Source organism: Panthera uncia, chromosome B4, assembly GCF_023721935.1.
Source record: "Panthera uncia isolate 11264 chromosome B4, Puncia_PCG_1.0, whole genome shotgun sequence".
NCBI classification, from domain to species: Eukaryota; Metazoa; Chordata; class Mammalia; order Carnivora; family Felidae; genus Panthera; species Panthera uncia.
The window spans coordinates 123,792,675-123,811,846 of NC_064809.1; the positions used below are offsets into that span (position 1 = coordinate 123,792,675).

The 19,172-nt window shown below is 46.2% G+C and overlaps 1 protein-coding gene across 2 annotated transcripts in view; it reads left to right on the forward strand.

Annotated features, from left to right (window-relative positions):
• The window catches only part of ABTB3 (ankyrin repeat and BTB domain containing 3), a 315,697-nt gene that overhangs the window by 271,641 nt on the left and 24,884 nt on the right, over positions 1-19,172 (forward strand). For both annotated transcript variants that reach the window (XM_049627508.1, XM_049627509.1), the window contains 3 exons: positions 637-857; positions 2,642-2,820; positions 17,828-17,933. In XM_049627508.1, coding sequence (XP_049483465.1) covers positions 637-857; positions 2,642-2,820; positions 17,828-17,933 — 506 coding nt within the window. The remainder of the gene's footprint in view (positions 1-636; positions 858-2,641; positions 2,821-17,827; positions 17,934-19,172) is intronic.

The following is a 19,172-nucleotide window of genomic DNA, read 5'->3' on the forward strand; positions in this document are numbered from 1 at the left end:
TATCTCTGGATGTGGGGCCCAGAGGCAGGCCAGACACCAGGCCTGGCCACAGTGGCCTTCACTGCCAGCTTTCTGCTCAGAGCCAACTTCGTGCAGCGCACATCCACTCAGACTGCCTTGCTTTGTCCTTTCCCGGATCAGCTTCTGCCTCACAGAGATGCCACTCTTTGCCAGCGTTGGTCAGAGCCCGTCACGTCAGCTGCCATGAAGTGACAAGGATCCATTTAAAAAATAATAAAACCCCTCGTGTTTGGTTATTTCTTGTCACATGGCCTTCAGGTTTTACCCCATCCAGTTTTATTACACATAACCCCATGTAAAGCAAATTCATGTGGGACCCCGTGCAGGTTGATGGTTAAAAGAGCACAGTTCTAGAGCCTTCTGGATACTTGTGGAAAGCATTTAGCTGCTCCAGGTTGTCCTCCAGGAAACAAAGCCAGTCACACTCCACCGTCTCCTCCACCCAGCCCTAAAACATAGCACCCGTGGTCAGGCCTCTGAAGCCACAACTCCAGAGTTGTTCCTGCCATTCCCTTGTCTCACACGAGTGGTGTCCCCACTGCCCACACCCCATCCCTGCCCCGGCAAAACCCTTCCATCTCTGAGTGTCTTCCTCTCTGGGTTTATGATTGACAGGAATGTGTTCCGCAAACTGCTCGCTCAGCCAGAGAAGGAGAAGAGTGATATCCTGTCCCTGGAGGAGATTCTGGCCGAGGGGACTGACCTGGCGGAGACAGCCCCGCCTCCCCTCTGTGCCAGCCGCAACAGCAAGGCCAAACTGAGAGCCCTGAGGGAGGCCATGTATCACAGCGCTGAGCATGGCTACGTGGATGTCACAATTGATATCAGGAGCATAGGTCAGTCTGGGCACCCTCCGCCACTGGACACAGCATCACTGCCCAGTGCTAGGTGACTCACACACACGTGTACACACCCACACACGCGTGCGCGCGCGCACACACACACACACACACACACACACACACACACACACAGAGGCCCAGGGAATTTCGCATTTGCTGGTTGGAGCCCTTCCAGGCTAAACTGCCCGAGCTATCCCCAAAGACAGCATCACCCTTCCAGCCCCAAACGCCTGACCTCGGGTCATTTTCTCATGATTCCCAAACTCTGGACCCTGAGAACTTAGGAATTGGAATCACCTGGGAGCTTGTCTGAATACGGATTGCCAGGCCCTACACCCAGAGGCTCTGCTGTTGAGGGTCTGGATGGATAAAGGCCGGAAATCTTTATGTTTAACAATCATCCCAGGTGGCTCCCAGTGGTTGGGGAATCACTGCCTTAGAGCACCCAAATCACGAAGCAGCGGCCAGGCAACAGCTAGGACGAGGGCGTCTCTTTGCCAGGCTCACCCACTGAGCTTCGGGGGGCAAAGCCACTCTCGGGAAAAGTTGGGGGTGGCTCTTCCTTGAATGAGCGAGCTCACACCCATCTCCTCCGTGCGTCCAGGGAACAGGCTCGCCCAGTCTTCCCCGGTCTAGAGGCAACAGCCCCACACAAGAACAGCAGGACCTAGCCTGGACCTTCAACACACAGAGTGGCAGGTCAAGGTGGGCTGAGGGCCTGAGGAGAGGCCCCCTGCTGCTGCTCTGGACGTGGGCCCCTCTCTCAGGGTAGCTGTTCAGTCTGTGGGATTTTTTTTTTTTTTAACGTTTATTTATTTTTGAGACAGAGAGAGACAGAGCATGAACAGGGGAGGGGCAGAGAGAGAGGGAGACACAGAATCGGAAACAGGCTCCAGGCTCTGAGCGGTCAGCACAGAGCCCAACGCGGGGCTCGAACTCACGGACCGCGAGATCGTGACCCGAGCCGAAGTCAGACGCCCAACCGACCGAGCCACCCAGGCGCCCCTCTGTGGGATATTTATGCCACTGCCCAGAGAGCCTGTTTACCATAATGATGACGCTCCAGGCTCTGAATGGCCTGCTCGTTATAAACAGTAGTGAGACGCATTCTTCCTCTGTGCCTCACCTCGACAGGGGAGAAGCAAATCACAGCAATCAGCTGCTGGAGGGGTTTCTATTAAAGGAGGAAGAACCTGATGAAGTGCCCACAGATGGGAAAGTTGTTTTGCACAGGGGAGAAGCGGCAGAATCCTCCCGGGTCTTTTTCCGACATACGCGTCCATCCCGGCCAGTGCGGTAGATGACAAAGTCCACCGATGGGTTTCACCAGCTCTGTGCTCTCGCCTGGTGCTATCTCATCCTGGGCAAGACACTTCCCTCCCTGGGCTTCTGTCTCCCCAGAAGGCAGAAGGGGTGGAGGTGAATGAAGTCAGGACTCAGAAGTATGGAGTAGGCAGAAGCAGTGTGTGACAATTCCACGTTCTACACGGTGGTTCTAGCTTGTAAAACGCAGCCCCCGCTAATGTGACGAGCATGCAGAGGTGGACACCCATAGCTAAGGGAATTGAATTGTGATCTTTAGTTTCAACATCTGCAAGTCGTCAGGGGGAGAAAAAAAATACAAACTACCCTGGCTGTATTCATCCCAAGTCTCTTGGTCTCGTAGTTTGGTGATGTCCTGGGGAAAGGCCAGCTTCCAGATAAAAACACACCTTCTGTTGTGGTTGTTTTCTGTCTCGCCCTCTCCTCCCCTCCATGCCCTCCCCTCCCTCTCCCAGGTGTCCCATGGACACTGCACACGTGGCTGGAGTCTTTGCGGATCGCCTTCCAGCAACACCGCAGGCCTCTTATCCAGTGCCTGTTGAAGGAGTTTAAGACCATTCAGGAGGAGGAGTACACAGAGGAGCTCATTACTCAAGGCCTGCCCCTGATGTTTGAGATCTTGAAAGCGAGCAAGGTAAGAGGAGTTTAACGCTGTGGTGTCGGTCGGCGGCAGAGAACAAGCGGGGAGGTCCCCGACCTCAATGGCCCCTTAGCCTGATCCTGCCCTCCGGATACGAATCCTGCAGTCATGGCCACTGGTGGCATATGTACGTGGCTGACTAAAGCTACTTGTGCAGTCATTGTGGGCAGCTGTTTTATTGAGCACCTGCTATGTCCCAAGACACTTCTAATAACCCAGGGGATTTGCAGGAAAGCTGGGGAGATGCTGCCAACACATGTGCCCCAAGGGCATCTGAGGTTTATGAAACAATGTTGAATGGTGGCATGGGCTCTGAGGGGTGTGAGTCAGTCAGGGAAGGTGTCAGGGAGGTGCCGAGATGTGAGCAGGCCTGGCCGGACAGATAGGAATCCGGCGGGAAGAGGGAAATGGTATAGCTCCCAAGATCCATGGGATACAGACCCTTCCAGGGTTCCCACAAAGCCGGGCCCTGGAGAAAATTTTTCAGGTACAGAAGATCAGATGAGTCTCCCCCCGCACCCCCCTTCCTCCTGGGTCCCCTTACTCCTACAACAGAGAAATAAATGCTGCAGCCCCTTCAGAACATCAGTTCATCCCTTGGGCTATTATGAGATCAGTTCTTAAAAATCTCTTCGGGGCCACTTGTTTGATGATACAGTATAGATGTTCCGTCCCTGCCAGGGGGCCTTTGGCATCATTGCGTGTGTTGCTGGAGAACTTTGAGAATGGACAGCCGTGGCATGCCCATCCCCCAGCCATCCTATCAAGGGTGGAGAGCCAAGGGCAAGAGGGAGACTGTGACAAATGCCCCACCACTGTGGCCATGGAAACACCAGGGGTGGCCAGGCTGCCTTGAGAGGCTCTGAGGAGTCTGTGCATCAACTACCGCGTACCTGAGGGCTCCCCAGTGGGCCACAAGGGAATGAATATATATTTATATGGCACAGTGGGTCAGAGCATGGACTCTGGAGCCAAACTATAGGGATCCAAACCTCGCTATGCCACGTACTAGCCTTATGACCCCACTCAAGTTACTTAACTTTCCTCTGCCTCAGTTTCCCTACCTGAAAATGGGGACAATAACTATATTGACCTCTTAGGGTGGGTGTGAAGATGAAATGAGTCCGTGCCCTCCAAACTGGCTCTGCAACTTGGTGAGTGCGGTACAAGTGACCCTGTCACGAAGCTGGCCTCGCCGGAGTATGACGCACCTCCGGTATTTCCCAAAGGGTGTTCTGTAAAAGCCATTCCCCCAGCGGGGTTGGTACCAAAGTGTTTAACGCCCCGTTGCAGTGCACGTACCAACCAGCCCCGAATACTGGCCTGAGAGCAGGGCTTTCAGCTCCTTCTACAGGCTAACATTGGTTTACTCCAATTTCTCACCCGGAGAGCCTTGAATACCCTAATTCACAAAGGCAATCAAGCGTTTCCCAAACTCATTTAACCTCGGAACCCTTTTATAATGAACTGTCTCAAGACACAAATGAGGATTTTTAAGCTAAAATATGTGTTTTTTATATTTACTATATGCCTGGCACTATTCTAAACACAACATAAGGATTAACTCAGTTAATCCTCACAACCTTTGAAGGAGGTGATGTTCTTATCCCCCATTTGACCGATGGGTTGACTGAGCCACAGAGAGGGTGATTACTTGCCCAAGGTCACACAGTTGATAAGTGGCAGACCTGGGCTTAAACCCAGGCAGCCTGGCTCCAGCACCAGCCTCTTACCCCTTTGCTCCAGAACAGACTTTGCAGAAGTCTGGGGTCCCTCTAAGACACGGGAACCTCTGAAGTCTCAGGAGAAATGGGCCTGTGAACTAAAAGGGCACCGTGGGTTCCCCCACCAGGCTGGGCCGACAGGCTTCCCAAAGAGTGAAGAAGGAAGCATGGAGCCACCTTCTCTGACAGCAGGGATGGCCCCACAGCAAAGCAGCAGCGACACAGCCGGGCCCGTCTGCTTTCTGAGCCTCGGAACACCTGGCTGGGGTGCAAAGCAGCTCTCCTTAGGTATTCTCAGCAGCCTATCCTGGCCCAGAGTCTCAGGGCCCCCTGCAGGCTGGATTTGCACTTGATGAAGGCCCCACCACAGGACCCAAAGTGGGAGCAAGAGTGCAGCTCCTGGGTAATGAGCCTCAGTGATTCCACAGAGCGCAAAACCCTGTGGAAGCATTTCAAAACCAAACTCTCCCTGCCCCTCACCCTTCATCCCTCTAACATGAATGAATGAGTGAATGAACGAACGAATGAATGAATGAATGAAGCTTTCACCTGCAATTACCTAAGCAACCACTTTAGTGAGAAACATTCCTAAGTCTGTTCCCAGGGTTAGGTGTTCAAACTTGTTTTTGGTTTCTTGGTTTTTGTTTCCTTTTTTCAGACTATAGTGGGAATCCCAGAAATTACTGAGGCATCCTGTGTATTAAGTGAACGTAATCTATGGGTTTTTAAAATAAACTGTATTGGGGCGCCTGGGTGGCTCAGCCGGTTAAGCGTCCGACTTCGGCTCAGGTCATGATCTCGCGGTCTGTGGGTTCGAGCCCCGCATCGGGCTCTGTGCTGACAGCTCAGAGCCTGGAGCCTGTTTCAGATTCTGTGTCTCCCTCTTTCTCTGACCCTCCCCTGTTCATGCTCTCTCTCTCGGTCTCAAAAATATATAAATGTTTAAAAAAAATTTTTTTTAATTTTAAATAAACTGTGTTTTGGAATTTTGGAGTATGATATATGTACAGAAAAGTGCCCAGATCATAACTGCGTAGAGCCCAGTGAATCTTCACAGGCTAAACCTATCTGTGTGATCAGCGCCTGGGCCAAGAAAGAGAACATTACCAGCACCCCAGTAGGCCCCTTATGCCCCACTCAGCTACTACCCCCAAAAGGACAGCCAGTGGCTGGGAGTTGGGAAGAAGGGAGGAGCCTTTGCCAGGAGATACAGACTAGAATCTCCCCCCAACCCGACCCCACCCCACCCCCATCAGCTGTACTGATCTTCAAGAATGGAGAGAGCCAGGGAAAGGAAGCAGCTCCTTGTCAGAAGGACAGTCTGGGGAAGAGTGCATTCAAGAGTGGGGTTTGCCCTTATAAGGGTCCAGTGGCAACCCCTACTGGTGAAGTGTGGTATTACACATCATGTACATTCCTGGTGGGAGGAAAAAGAGGTGATTAATTTCCCATGGCTGCCATGTGAAGCCAAGCATTCCCCAAGCATGAGTGATGTTCTTGTGGTCAAAAGAAGACTAGAGGGGCGCCTGGGTGGCGCAGTCGGTTAAGCGTCCGACTTCAGCCAGGTCACGATCTCGCGGTTTGTGAGTTCGAGCCCCGCGTCAGGCTCTGGGCTGATGGCTCGGAGCCTGGAGCCTGTTTCCGATTCTGTGTCTCCCTCTCTCTCTGCCCCTCCCCCGTTCATGCTCTGTCTCTCTCTGTCCCAACAATAAATAAAAAACGTCGAAAAAAAAAATTTAAAAAAAGAAGACTAGAGAGAGATGATGGCAGAGAAATTCAGAGCGTTGAGAAAGTGCTACAAAGCTGTGCCCTCCAGTGTTTCATATCGGAGGATAGTAGTAGCCACACATCACACAACTGCCTAGCCTAGTTCCTTCTCCGTCCATTAAAGGGTTCCTGTTCAGATTTCATCTGCTGTTCTGTGTGGGCAGGTATCTGGTTTCATCAGATAGATAAGTAATAATGCATAAGAACATAGAAATGCAATAAAGAAATTCACTTTATCGTCAACTCCCAGAAATACAGCTATACTATGAAGTGAAGCATACGCCTTCCCATCCTTGACTTGTGTTCATTCATACATTACTTGAAATCTAGTTGCAGATGTGTTTTACTCCCTTCTCTAAATTTTAACTTCAAAAGAATTCAGCATCTCTAGATTTCCCAGGAGCCAAACAATATAGTCATTTCTTAATATACATCTGTTTCAAGAAAGTTCCTGGCCTGTTTCCCCCCCCCCCCCCCCCCCACACACACATAATTCCCCAGGGCACTGATTCATTCAGGAGTCACACGTGCTCACTATGCTGCAATGGTGATGGGAGAGAAATGTCCTTTACCCTCCTGGAGCTTGCTATGTGCAGGGGAGGGGCAGACAGACAGTAAGCAAGGAAATAGATCAGTAAAAGAGAGAGAGAGCTTGATAAATGCTATGAAAAAAAAAGTGAAATTGGACAATGATATAGTCTCTCTGAGGATGGGGCAGCCAAGGCCTAATCTAGACAAGATGTAAGGAAGGTCTGAGAAGGTAGCATTTGAACAACCACTGAAGTGAGGAAAAGCTCCAGCCATGCAGAGGTCTGGAGCAAAAACATTCCAGGTGAGGGAGTGCAGGAGCTAAGGCTCTTCGTGGAAACGTGCTTGGTGTGTTGGGACAACAGGAAGAAAAGCAATGTGACCGGTGCAGTGGGACAAAGGGAGAAGCATAGGAGATAAAAATCAGATTGCACGGAGTCTTTCTCCATGGTGAAAAGCTTGGGTTTCCCTCCACGTGCAGTGAATAGAACACCCCTGGAGGTTTTAGACAGAGACAAGACATGATCTGGGGAGGGGGGGGGGTTCTTGTGGTTTGTACACTTTTTAATTTTTTTCTCACTTTTTTAATTGAAATATTTTAGTTTTTTAAACTTTTGATTTTGAGATCATTTTAGATTCACGTGCAGTTGTAAGAAAAAATACAGAACTGGCACTATGTATGTACCCTTTACTCGGTTTCCCCCATTGGCAATCTCTTACTAGAGTACCATAAAATATCACAACCAAGATACCGATGTGATATAGTCAACATGCAGAAAATTTCCAGCACCCACAGGATTTCCTCATGTTGCACTTTTCTAGCCAAACCCATTTGCCTTCTGCCCTCACTCCATTATCACCCCCTGGTAACCACTAATCTGCTCTCCATTTCTCTCATTTTCAAGACTGTAATTTCAGTAGAATCATACAGTATGTGACTTTTTAGAACTGGATTTTCTCACTCTGCATAATTCTCTGAAGGTTCATCAGGTTGTTGGATGATCCCATAGTTTGTTTCTTTTCATTGCTAAGCAGTACTCCATGGCATGGATATACCGTGGTTTGTACGAGTGCTCATCCACTGAAGGACATCTGAATTGTTTCCAGGTCCAAGCTATTACAAATACAGCTGTTCTAAACATTTGTGCACAGGTTTTTGTGTGAATGTGTTTTCATTTCTCTGGGATAAATGCCCAGGAGTGTAATTGCTGGTAGCTGTGTGATTCATTTTCAAAGAAACTGCTAAAGTTTTACATTCCCACCATTTTACATTTTACGTTCCCACCAGCAAAGTAGGAATAATCTAGTTTCTCCACATCCTCACTGTTTGGTGTTATTGCTATTTTTTCTTTTAGCCATTCTGATAGATGTGGAAGTGATATCTCGTACTTTTGATTTTCATTTCCCTAAATAGCTAATGGTGTTGAACATATTTTCATGAGCTTATTTGCCATCTGGCTATCCTCTTCAGTGAAATGTCTCTTTGTGTCTTTTGTCTGTGCTCTAATGAAGTTGTTTGCTTTTTAACTGTTGAATTTTGAGTGATACTAATCTGTTGTCAGATAAGCGGCCTGCAAATACTTTCTCCCATTCTATAGCTTGTCTTTTTATCCTCTTTATAGAGTCTTTCACAGAGCAAAAGCTTTTAATTTTGAGGAAATCTAATTTATCAACTTTTCTTCTTATGGAGATTATGCTTTGGGTATCAAGTATTAGAACTTCTTGCCTAGCCTTAAATCATGAATATTTCCTCATATTTTTTTTCCTAGAAAGTTTAGTTTTATGTTTTCCACTGAGTCTGTGATTCATCTTGCCTGAGGTGAAGTGTGGAACTTACATCAAGGTTTTTGATGTGTGTGTGTGTGTGTGTGTGTGTGTGTGTGTGTGTTTGCTTGTTTTACCAATGGATGTTTAGTTTTCCATCTCCATTTGTTGAAAAGGCTGTCTCTCCTTAATTGAATTATTTTGCACATTTCAAAAGTCAGTTGGGCATATTTGTGTGGGTCTATTTCTGGGTTCTCAACTCTGTTCCATTGATCTATATGTCTGTCCCCCCACCATTACCACACAGTCTTGATTAGTGTAGCTATAGTTAAATCTTGAAGTTAGGTAGACTTATTCCTCCCATTTTATTCTTCTTTTAAAAATTATTTTAGCTATGTTCTTTGTCTTTCCATATAAATTTTATTTTTTTTTAACTAAACTCTACCCCTGATATGGGGCTCAAACTCATCACCTCAGGATCAAGAGTTGCATGCTCTAGTGACTGAACCAGCCAGGCACCCATCCATATAAATTTTAGAATAAACTTGCTTTATCAACAATAAAGAAATCTTGCTGAGATTTTGATAGGAATTGTGTCAAACTTCTATATCAGTTCAGGGAGAATTGACATCTTTACTATGTTAAATCTTTCAATTTGTGAACTGTATGTCTCTTCATGTACTTAGATCTTCTTTGGTTTCTTTCATCAATATTGTGGAGTTGGTAGCATACAAGTCCTGTTTTGTTAGATTTACATATACATATTTCTTTTTTTAAGAAATTATAAATATTATATTAATTTTTCTGTCCATGTGTTCATTGCTAGCACAAAGAAATAGAATTGATTTTTGTATATTTATCTTGTGTCCTGCAACCTTGCTGAACTTGTTTATTCTAGGAATTTTCTGTAGATTCAATGGAATTTTCTACTTAGGTAGTCATGTCATCTACAAATAAAGATAGTTGTATTTCTTCCTTTTCAGTCTGGCTCTGAAGATTTCTTTTGGGGAGAGTTTTATTTTAATTATGAATTCAATTTCTTTACACAGCTATTCAAATTATCTATTTAATATTAGGTGAGTTGCTCTTTTTTTTTTTTCAGAGAAAAAGCTCATTTCATTTGTGTTAACAGATTTATGTGAGTAGAGTTGTTTATCATAATCCCCTTATTATTCTTCTGATGTAATGATAACCCCTGTATCATTCCTGGTTTTGTTAATTTGTGTCCCCTTTTTTCTTTGTCAGCCTTCCTAGAGGTTTGTCAATTTTATTCATCTTTCCAAAGAACCAACTCTGTGTTTCATTATTTTCTCTACTATTTTTCTGTTTTAACCTTCATTGGTTGCTTCTCCTATCTTCATTATTTGTTTGCTTTGGGTTTATTTTGCTTTTCTTTTTCCAGGTTCTTGAGTAGGAGCTTAGATTATTGATTTAAGACTTTTTGTTTTCTCTTATATATGCATTTGATAATGTACATATCCTTCTCAGCACTGCTCTGGCTGTGTACCACAAATTTTGATGTGTTATTTTCATTTTTCATTCAGTTCAGTGTTAACTTTTTATTTTTCCCTTATAACTTCTTTTTTGACTTATGAATTATTTCAAAGTGTGTTGTTTAGTTTCCAGATGTTTGGAGGTTTTCTTATATTTCTGCTCTTGATTTCTAGTTTGATTCCATTGTGGTCAGAGAATACTTTCTGTATTATTTTGATTATTTTAAGTTTTTGAGGTTGGTTTTATGGCCCTAAGTATGGTCTATCTTGATATGTTCTGTGGACACCTGAAAACACAGTTTTCTGCTATTGTGGAGTGAAGTGTTCTATAAGTGTCCATAAGATTCTGTTGGTTGATGGTATTGTTGAGTTCTTCCATATCCTACAAATTTTCTGCCTCCTTGTTCTATCATTTCAGATAGGGGTGTTAAGTCTCCAACTATAATTATGGATTAGTCTGTTTCTCCTTTCAATTCTATCAGTTTTTGCTTCACAGATTATGCAGCTCTGTTATTTGGTGCATATATATTTAGGTCTACAATGTCTTCCTGGTGAATTAACCCTTTTATCATTATACAATGCTCCTCTCTGCTTCTGTTCATTTTTTTTTTTTTTTTTTGCTCTAAAGTCCACCTTATCTAATATTACAGTAGCCACTCCTGCTTTCCTTTGATTAATGTTTTTGTGATTTTTTTGGACCATTATACTTACTAGCTGCCATTTTCATTATATTTGAAGTTATTTTCTTGTAAACAGCATATACTGTCATCCACTCTGCCAATCTCTTTTAATTGGTGTATTTAGACCATTCACATTTTATTGATACTTTAGGGCTTAAGTCTGCCATCTTATTTTTTTAAGTTTATTTTTGAGAGAGAGAGTATGCACATGTGCGTGAGTGGGGGAGGGGCAGAGAGAGAGGAAAACAGAGGACCTGAAGCAAGCTCTGTGCTTTCAGCGCAGAGCCTGAAGTGGGGCTCAAACTCACAAATTGTGCAATCATGACCTCAGCTGAAGTTGGACACTTAACTGACTGAGCCACCTAGGTGTTCCTGTCATCTTATTTTTTATTTTCTGTTTGGTTTCTCTGCCTTTGTTTCTCTTCTTCCTGCCTCCCTGTGGGATAGTTGAACATTTTTTTAATTCCATTTTTATTTGTCTGTAGTATTTTGATAGCTTTTCTATAGCTTCAAGTAGCTTTTCTAGTGGTTGCTTGCAGTATTACATGATATATACATAACAGCACAGTCTACTGGTGTCATCATTTTACCAGTTCAAGTGAAATAGAGAAATCTTACCTCCTTTTATGCCCATTTATCCTCCTCCATTTATGACATAGTTGTTTTTAAATATTTCCTCTACACACATTTAGAACATCAGACACTCTTATAATTTTTGCATCAACCAAACATAATTAAACTCAAAAGGAGAAAGAAAGAAAGCCTATTATCTTTATCCATACTTTTTTTTACTGTTTCTGTCTTCCTGTGGTTCCAAGCTTCCCTTTTTATCCTTTCCTTTCAATTTAGAGAAATTTCTTCAGCCATTCTTTTAGGATAGGTCTCCTGATGACAAATTCTCTTAATTTTCCTTCATCTGAGAATGTCTGGCTTCCCTTTCACTCCTAAGAGATACTTTCACTGGTTGTTATTTATTTGATATTTTCCTTTAAATCACCTTACCATATGTTAAATGTACTTAGAAAGGAAATGCTATAGTATTACCATAAACAGAAGGCCCACATCACTTGCAATGAATAGAGAGTACATATCAAAATACATGGATGACTATTTAAAAGCACTTTAGTTTATTATCTGTTTAATTTCATTTTGTACACAATTCCGGTGACAGACGTGGGATTGTGCATTGACTTCATGGGACTCTGTCTGGTGCCCTTCCCATCTCTTTACCTTTTCCAAGTGTACTACAGCAAAAAGAGGCTCACTGCTCATAGGTCAGCCCAGCATATCCTACACAGGAGGGCCAGTCTAAAAACAAACCGCTGTTCATGATGGATTGAGGCAGAGAACTCACTGCTGGTATCCCCAGAAAGTAACTGTATTTCCACCATCTCCTGATTTTGAGATGCGGCTTTTTTCACCTTTTAGCATTTCACAATTTGAAATGGGTTTTAAAAATGAATGTTTGTTAATGCAGTGAGTTTTTTTTTTTCTCTTCCTAAAAGCTGTCATTAATTGTATGACATTTTAGAATCTAGAAAAAGATTGGTTTGAATTATAGGAAATTGCTGTTTGGGGGTTAAAGAATGGTCAAATCTCAGCAATTTCCTTTAATTCAAGCTAATGGCATGTTGTGATGCGCTATCCTTTTTAGCTCTCCTAGCAACCTCACCAAGCAGATATTTTTAATCCACTTCGGAAGAGGACACAGAGACCCGGAGAAGCTGAGTAACTTTCCTAAGGTCACAGAGCTAGTATGTGAGGAGTCAGGACTGGGGCCCAACCCCATCTAGCCCTGCTGTCTATGTTTTTACCACTGGGTAGAAGCCCTGCCTAACCCACCTGAAAAGGACCTTTGGGATCAATCCCAGCATTCCTTTCTGAAGAAAAGAAAATGTTCTGGTATCTTTTTAGGAGAGAAGTGAGGGTCAGAGGAAGAGAGGAAAGATGTCAGCCCTGAATCCACAGAAATCTATCTCAGGAGGTTCCTGCTAACTGTGGTATTAAGAACTTCATTCCCTTTTGGTTCTTTGTAGCCACACGGTTCTTTTTTTTAAATTTTTTTTTTTTCAACATTTATTTTATTTTTGGGGACAGAGAGAGACAGAGCATGAACGGGGGAGGGACAGAGAGAGAGGGAGACACAGAATCGGAAACAGGCTCCAGGCTCCGAGCCATCAGCCCAGAGCCCGACGCGGGGCTCGAACTCACGGACCGTGAGATCGTGACCTGGCTGAAGTCGGACGCTCAACCGACTGCGCCACCCAGGCGCCCCTGTAGCCACACGGTTCTGAGTCCTGAGGACCTGAGTTCACCCCATGTGCACACCCAGCATTTTCCATGAGAGACCTGAGTGGCTGGTACCCAGCAGCGTGCCAGTGACAACCGTTAACCAGGTGCTATGTACCTGGGCCCAGCCAAATGCCCACCCGTCCCCAGCCCACGCCTCCTCCTTGGACTTGCTCTGGCCTCCCAGCTCAGAGCCTGCATGCACAGACTGGCATGCACAGACCAGTCAAGCCTTGTGGCACCTTTACCTAAAAGTACTTCTCTTAAATGTACAATTCAGAGGAGAATATAGGTACCTATCACAGCACAACTACCCCACCTACCATGTCTCCAAAATAGACTGAGCCTCAAGTTTGGTTAATTCCAATCTGCCATCTTCAGGTTTGGGCCCAGAGCTAACCAAACCCAAAGAATAACCCAGTTCACTGCTCCAAACTGACCATCTAACCCAACGGGTCTCACCCCACTAGAGCTCTTAACCGATACTAATTACAGCACCCCTTCTTGCTTAGGGGAGCCCTCCTGGAGACCCAATTCATTTTGGGTGCTGGAGAACTAGAGTGAATGATACCCATAGTCCCCCCTCCCTGGAGGAAACACACAGGAAAGGGCACAAAGCAGACACCTTGACAAACACAGGTGAATTCAAGGACACAGTGGAGACTTTCCTCTTAGGGCTCCGGTGTCTGAAAGAGAGGCAGCCAGAAAGCCTTGGGAAAGGAGGCAGCAGTTTGGACCCTGACATTCGGAGCGTCACTGACAACCCTCCCATGGTGTCCGGTATTTAGCAGATGCCCAATAAATATTTCAAGAAAGAATTAAGTCACGAATGGCTGCCTCACTTAGCAAATGGGGTAAAGTTCACATTCATGAAACCTTTAGGGGATCAACAAATAAAACCCAGAGAACTGTTGATGTCCACTTTGATCCTTGACTCCCCCTCTTTCCCCTTCTCCTGAACTTCTAATACTTCCATCATAATGATTCTGTTTCCTTATTGGGCAGATTGTTTCCAAGAAGAGACTTCAGGTTTTTAGAATGGTTTTAGATTTACAGAAAAATTGAGAAGATAGCACAGAGTTCCCCCATATAACCCCTAACCCACATTCCCCTATTGTTAACATCTTACCTTAGTATTGTACATTTGTTATAATTAAAGAGCCAACACTGGCACATTATTATTAGCTAAATTCCATATTTCATTCCTATTTCCTTAGTTTTTGTCTAATGTCTTCTTCTGCTCCAGGATCCCATCCAAGATACCACATTAGTCCTGTTGGCTGAGACCACGTTTCAGACTTGGTTTTGGTGACCTTGACAAATTTTGAGAAATACTGCTCAGACATACTACTGTAGGATGCCCTCTAGTGGAATTCGGGGTGTTTTTCTCATGGTTAGACTGGGGTTATGGTTTGGGAAGGAGGACTACAGAGGTCAGATGCCATTCCCACCACATCAAGGGCACACACTCTCCACACGAGTGTTCACTATGGGAGGTGACCTTCATCACCTGCCTCTGGTGGCTCTTGCCAAGTTCCTCAGCTGCAGGCTTACTCGTTCCCCCTTTTCCCAACTGCTGTCCTTGGAATCAAGTCATTATGTGCAGCCATCAGCTAAGTGGGCAAGGACACTCTTCCAGATAACTTGTAAGTATTTGGGGACTGTCACTTTGGAACAGACATGGTCAGCCCTTACCTATACCTCATCAGGTGGTACAACACATACTGAAGTTACCAAGCACGAGCCAGCTGTGGGTTCCAAGAGGAGGGGTCTTGCCCTGCCGGCTTGGGTTACTCTGGATACACTTCTCGGATGATTCCTAAGTACCTTTTGAGTTGATCAGTCAGTCTCCACAGAAGAACATGGGCTGCTCAGGCCTCTCTCACAGGAAGTGGATCTTCATCCCCCCACCCGAGGTGGTTAGACACCCCCTGCTGTGAGCAAGACCAGCGTCATTCATCACCCAGTCTGTGCGGCACATTTCGCAGACACAGGCCGCCTCTTTTCTGTGAGCTGCAGGTCCTCACTGAGCATGCTCAGTGCGTCTGGCAGACTGGGGTCACGAGGATGGTGAAATGCAATCCACCTGAGGCAGACTCTAGATGGGATGTAGTAGTGTTCTATTGCTGCGCAAGTTACCACAGTGTAGAGGCTGAAGGCAGCACTTGCTCAGTATCTCGTGGTCTCCACGGGTTGGAAGCCAGGCACAGTACTTCACTGGGCTCTCTGTGTAGGGTCTTACAGAGCCCCAGAATTAAGACGTCAACAGGGCTGTGTTCCTTCCTGGAAGCTCCAGGGAAGAATCCACCTGCACGCTCATTCAGGTTTGGGTAGAATTGAGTTCCTTATAGTTGTAGGATGAGGCCCCATTTCCTTGCTGGCTGCCAGCTGGGGATCCCATTTTTCTCCCACTCTTGTTACCTGCATTCCCCCTCTAGCTTGCCGCACGGTCTCCTCAATCTCGAAGCTGGTGACAGCACATCAAGTCCTTCTCAGGCTTCAAATCCTCTTCTCCATCCCTTCTGAATTCATCTCCTGTCTCTAATTTTAGGGCTTGTGTGATTACACTGGGCCTGCCCAGATAATCCAGAATAATATACCTATGTTAAGGTCCATTTAAACCATAGTTAGTATCCCTAATTATTCCTGCCAAGCCCCTTCTGCCCCGTAATGTAACGTATTCACGGGCACGGTATCTCATGATACTCTCAGTCCCAGGGATTTGGGGGATGCAGTCTTCCAGGGGGCCATAGCTGTGCCTACCATACAGTGTTTCTCGAACATTAGTGTACATGGGAATCATCTGCAGGGCACCGTATTGCAGATTCTGATTCAATGAGCCTGGAGTGAGAGTCTGCATTTCGGACAGGCTCTCAGGTGATCCTGCTTCTGGTGGTCTAGGGAACACATTTTGAGTGGCAGGCTTTAGACCACGGGTAGCAAATTTACAGCCCCCAGCTCAGAGGTCAAACTCAAGAGAAAACATCAGGACATAAAACCTGTGGCTCGGGGTCCCTGGGTGGCTCAGTCAGTTAAGCGACCAACTTGGGCTCGGGTCATGATCTCGCAGTTTGTGGGTTCGAGCCCCGGGTCGGGCTCTGTGCTGACAGCTCAGAGCCTGGAGCCTGCTTCGGATTCTGTGTCTCCCTCTCTCTCTTTTTCTCTCTGCCCCTCCTCCACTTGTGCTCTCTCTCTCAAAAATAAAAATGAAACATTAAAAAAAATTTTTTTAACTGTGGCTCTCAAACCTAACAGCACACCAGAATCACCAGAAAACATGTTAAATAAAATACAGATCGCTGGGCCCCTCCAAGTGTTTCTGAGTCAGAAGGTCTGGAATGGGACCTGAGGATCTGCATTTCCAACAAGCCCAGGCAATGCTGATGGCTGCTGGTCCAGAGACCACACTTGGTCTGTCTCACGGCTTCATGCGGCGGTTCTCCGAATTCTCATTCCTTTGCCACACAACGCCATTGAGACAGCCAATCACTTTGTGAGTGTTGGGAGGAGCACTTAAGACCATTTGGTCATAAGGTCATAAGGCGTCATCTTTGAAAGCAGAGTCCCTGTGTCCGATATCCATTGCACCTGTGGGCACCTCTGTGGCTCTCGTCCGAGGTAACCTGGTGCTTCGTGGGATCTCCTCCACTTTCATCAAATGGTCAGTTCCTTTTCACGTGTTGAGCTCTATCCTGCTTCGGGAGCACAGTGAAGCACATTCAAGAATATCTCGAACCACTGACATCATCAGTTTTCCCAAACCCATCTTTTAAAATGAAAAGTGAGCTTTATTGTTTGCATTACAGAAGCAACACTCGTTTGTTGTAGAAAATGCAGATAAAAAGAAAAGGGAAAACATTGTAATCCCAGCCAAAGGTAGCTTATTCTGTTTTCCCTGGCATTTTCTATACATACCTGTCAATCCAAGTATATATGTGGGGTTTTCTTTCCAAAAATACATGGTACAAACTGTGTTGTAACCTACTTTTCTTAATATATTATAAATGTCTTTCTACCTCATCCTCATTCTCAGCCCCCTTCACCCAATAAAAAGCATCAAGTGCTGTGATTTGTGGCTTCCCTCCCACACACCTGCAGTTGAAGGGAGACTAATGAACAGCAGTGGGTCCCAAGGGGAAAGAGGCAAAAACGTGAAGGACACGGGGCGATCAGAAACACTCCTTTGTCCCTGAGCAATCGGAGGCAGCTGTTACAGAACTCGTCCCCCACCCCCCACCCCCCCGCCCTTTTTTTTTTTTTTTTTCTTGGAGAAAGTGATTCAGCTGAGCATTCCTGGATCCGGAAATGCTTCAGCACCAAAATCAAATTCGTAAGAAAGCTGAATCAGGAGCATTTGTGTCTGGGTAATGGAGAGCACAGTCACAGGATCAAAAGGGCTTCCTGCTGCTGTTTTCAGGGTAATTCGCTGCTTCCAGAATTCTGGAGTATTGATAAAGGTGTGTTTGGGGTAAAAACTTACTTGCCATTCTCTGAGCTACGAACTTGCTCTCCAAAGGATGATATGTGAGTAGGGCAAGAAAGAAGGATTTATTTACGAATTAAGCTTTCACCAGTGAACCCACTAGAAACAGACAGCAACCTCAAGGTGTGAGGTCCGGGTGGGGGGTGGGGGGTTGCTTCTGGAACCTGCAAGAAGTTTGTGGGCCCCTCTCACCCGGGGACAGGCATTCCTGCTGACAGCTTGGAGGAGGCCGCCCAGGGCCTGGCAGCCTGACCTGTGCTTTCCTTTCCGCAGAACGAGGTCATCAGCCAGCAGCTGTCGGTCATCTTCACTCACTGCTACGGGCCCTACCCCATCCCCAAGCTCACGGAGATCAAGCGCAAGCAGACCTCGCGCCTGGGTGAGTGCCTCACCGCGCCCTGCCCCTCGCTGTTGCCTTGTGGTTTGAGGACACAGAGGTAGCAAATGCCCCAAAGAACAGTACCGGAGGACGTCTAAGATGGATACAGGAGTCAGGCAGGTGGTGATCAGGGTATCCTCCCATGATAACTGGAGCCTATACCTTGGAAATGTGGACAAGGAGACCCACCAGTCCCTCTAACCGAGGGATTTTCTCCCGCAGGGACGGCAGCCCCAGAGCCCATGCACTTCCTGCAGGCAGGTAGATTCTGGTTCCAAAAGAGGGCAGAGCTGTGCAGGCAGCTCTTTGCCCCCACCGCTCCCCCTCTAAGAAGTCCCTCTTCCTCCCTGAGGAGGAACAAGCAGGGGACAGTGCCAGGCCCGCAGTGTTCTTCTAGTGGAGTCCTTCTGCAGGGACCCAGGAGAGGAAATAAGTGCCCGACCCCTCCACCCCCCGCAACACACACACACCTCACACACACAGATACACAAGTGAGGGGAACACACCTGAGCTGAAGAGACTGGACACTCTGAAATGCCATCAGAGTCCCAGGAATCACTTTTTCTTCTGGTTGGACACTGCGCTGGGCTGGCCCCAGCCTAGCACTTGACCTTCCCCGTCTCAGGTAACCCTCAGGCCGCCCCAGGAGGCAGGCACTGCAAGTCCCCCCACATCTCAGCGGAAGAAAGGGAAGGTCTGTGCTGCCTTCAGATTCACTTCACGAGCTGCCCGCCTCCTCCCAAAGCCATGATTCCCTCCTTCTACAGTCCCAGCTTCTGGAATTTTCCAGGAGAAAACTTTCCGTCAGGCAATTATTTCATTCCAAGGATCCTGGGGCTGCCGTAACCTGGCTGATCAGTCTGGAAATAAAGCAAAGAAATGCTTCACTGCCTTGAAGCCCGAAACACCAGCCTTCTGTTGCAAGGGCCTTTCTCCTTGCTTCCTGGGGAATGATAAAATATTACAGACAAATCCTTTTATGATGAAGGTTGGGGACTTTCCTACTTGGCTATTGTTTCCTGCAAAGACTGGGAAACATTTGAGAAATGGAAGCATCTGAAAATGCTATCCTTTAACAAAATCACTACGTTTGGAACAGGTGAGCTAATTTAAATTAGTGAAAAGGCTGAATTCGTGGAACTGTTGTAAAGTATTCTTGCTCCTGTCGTGAAAAAGTTGTTAATTGAAATGACACCAACTTTTTGCTGAAGTGAAAACCCGAGTAGCCACGTCAAATGT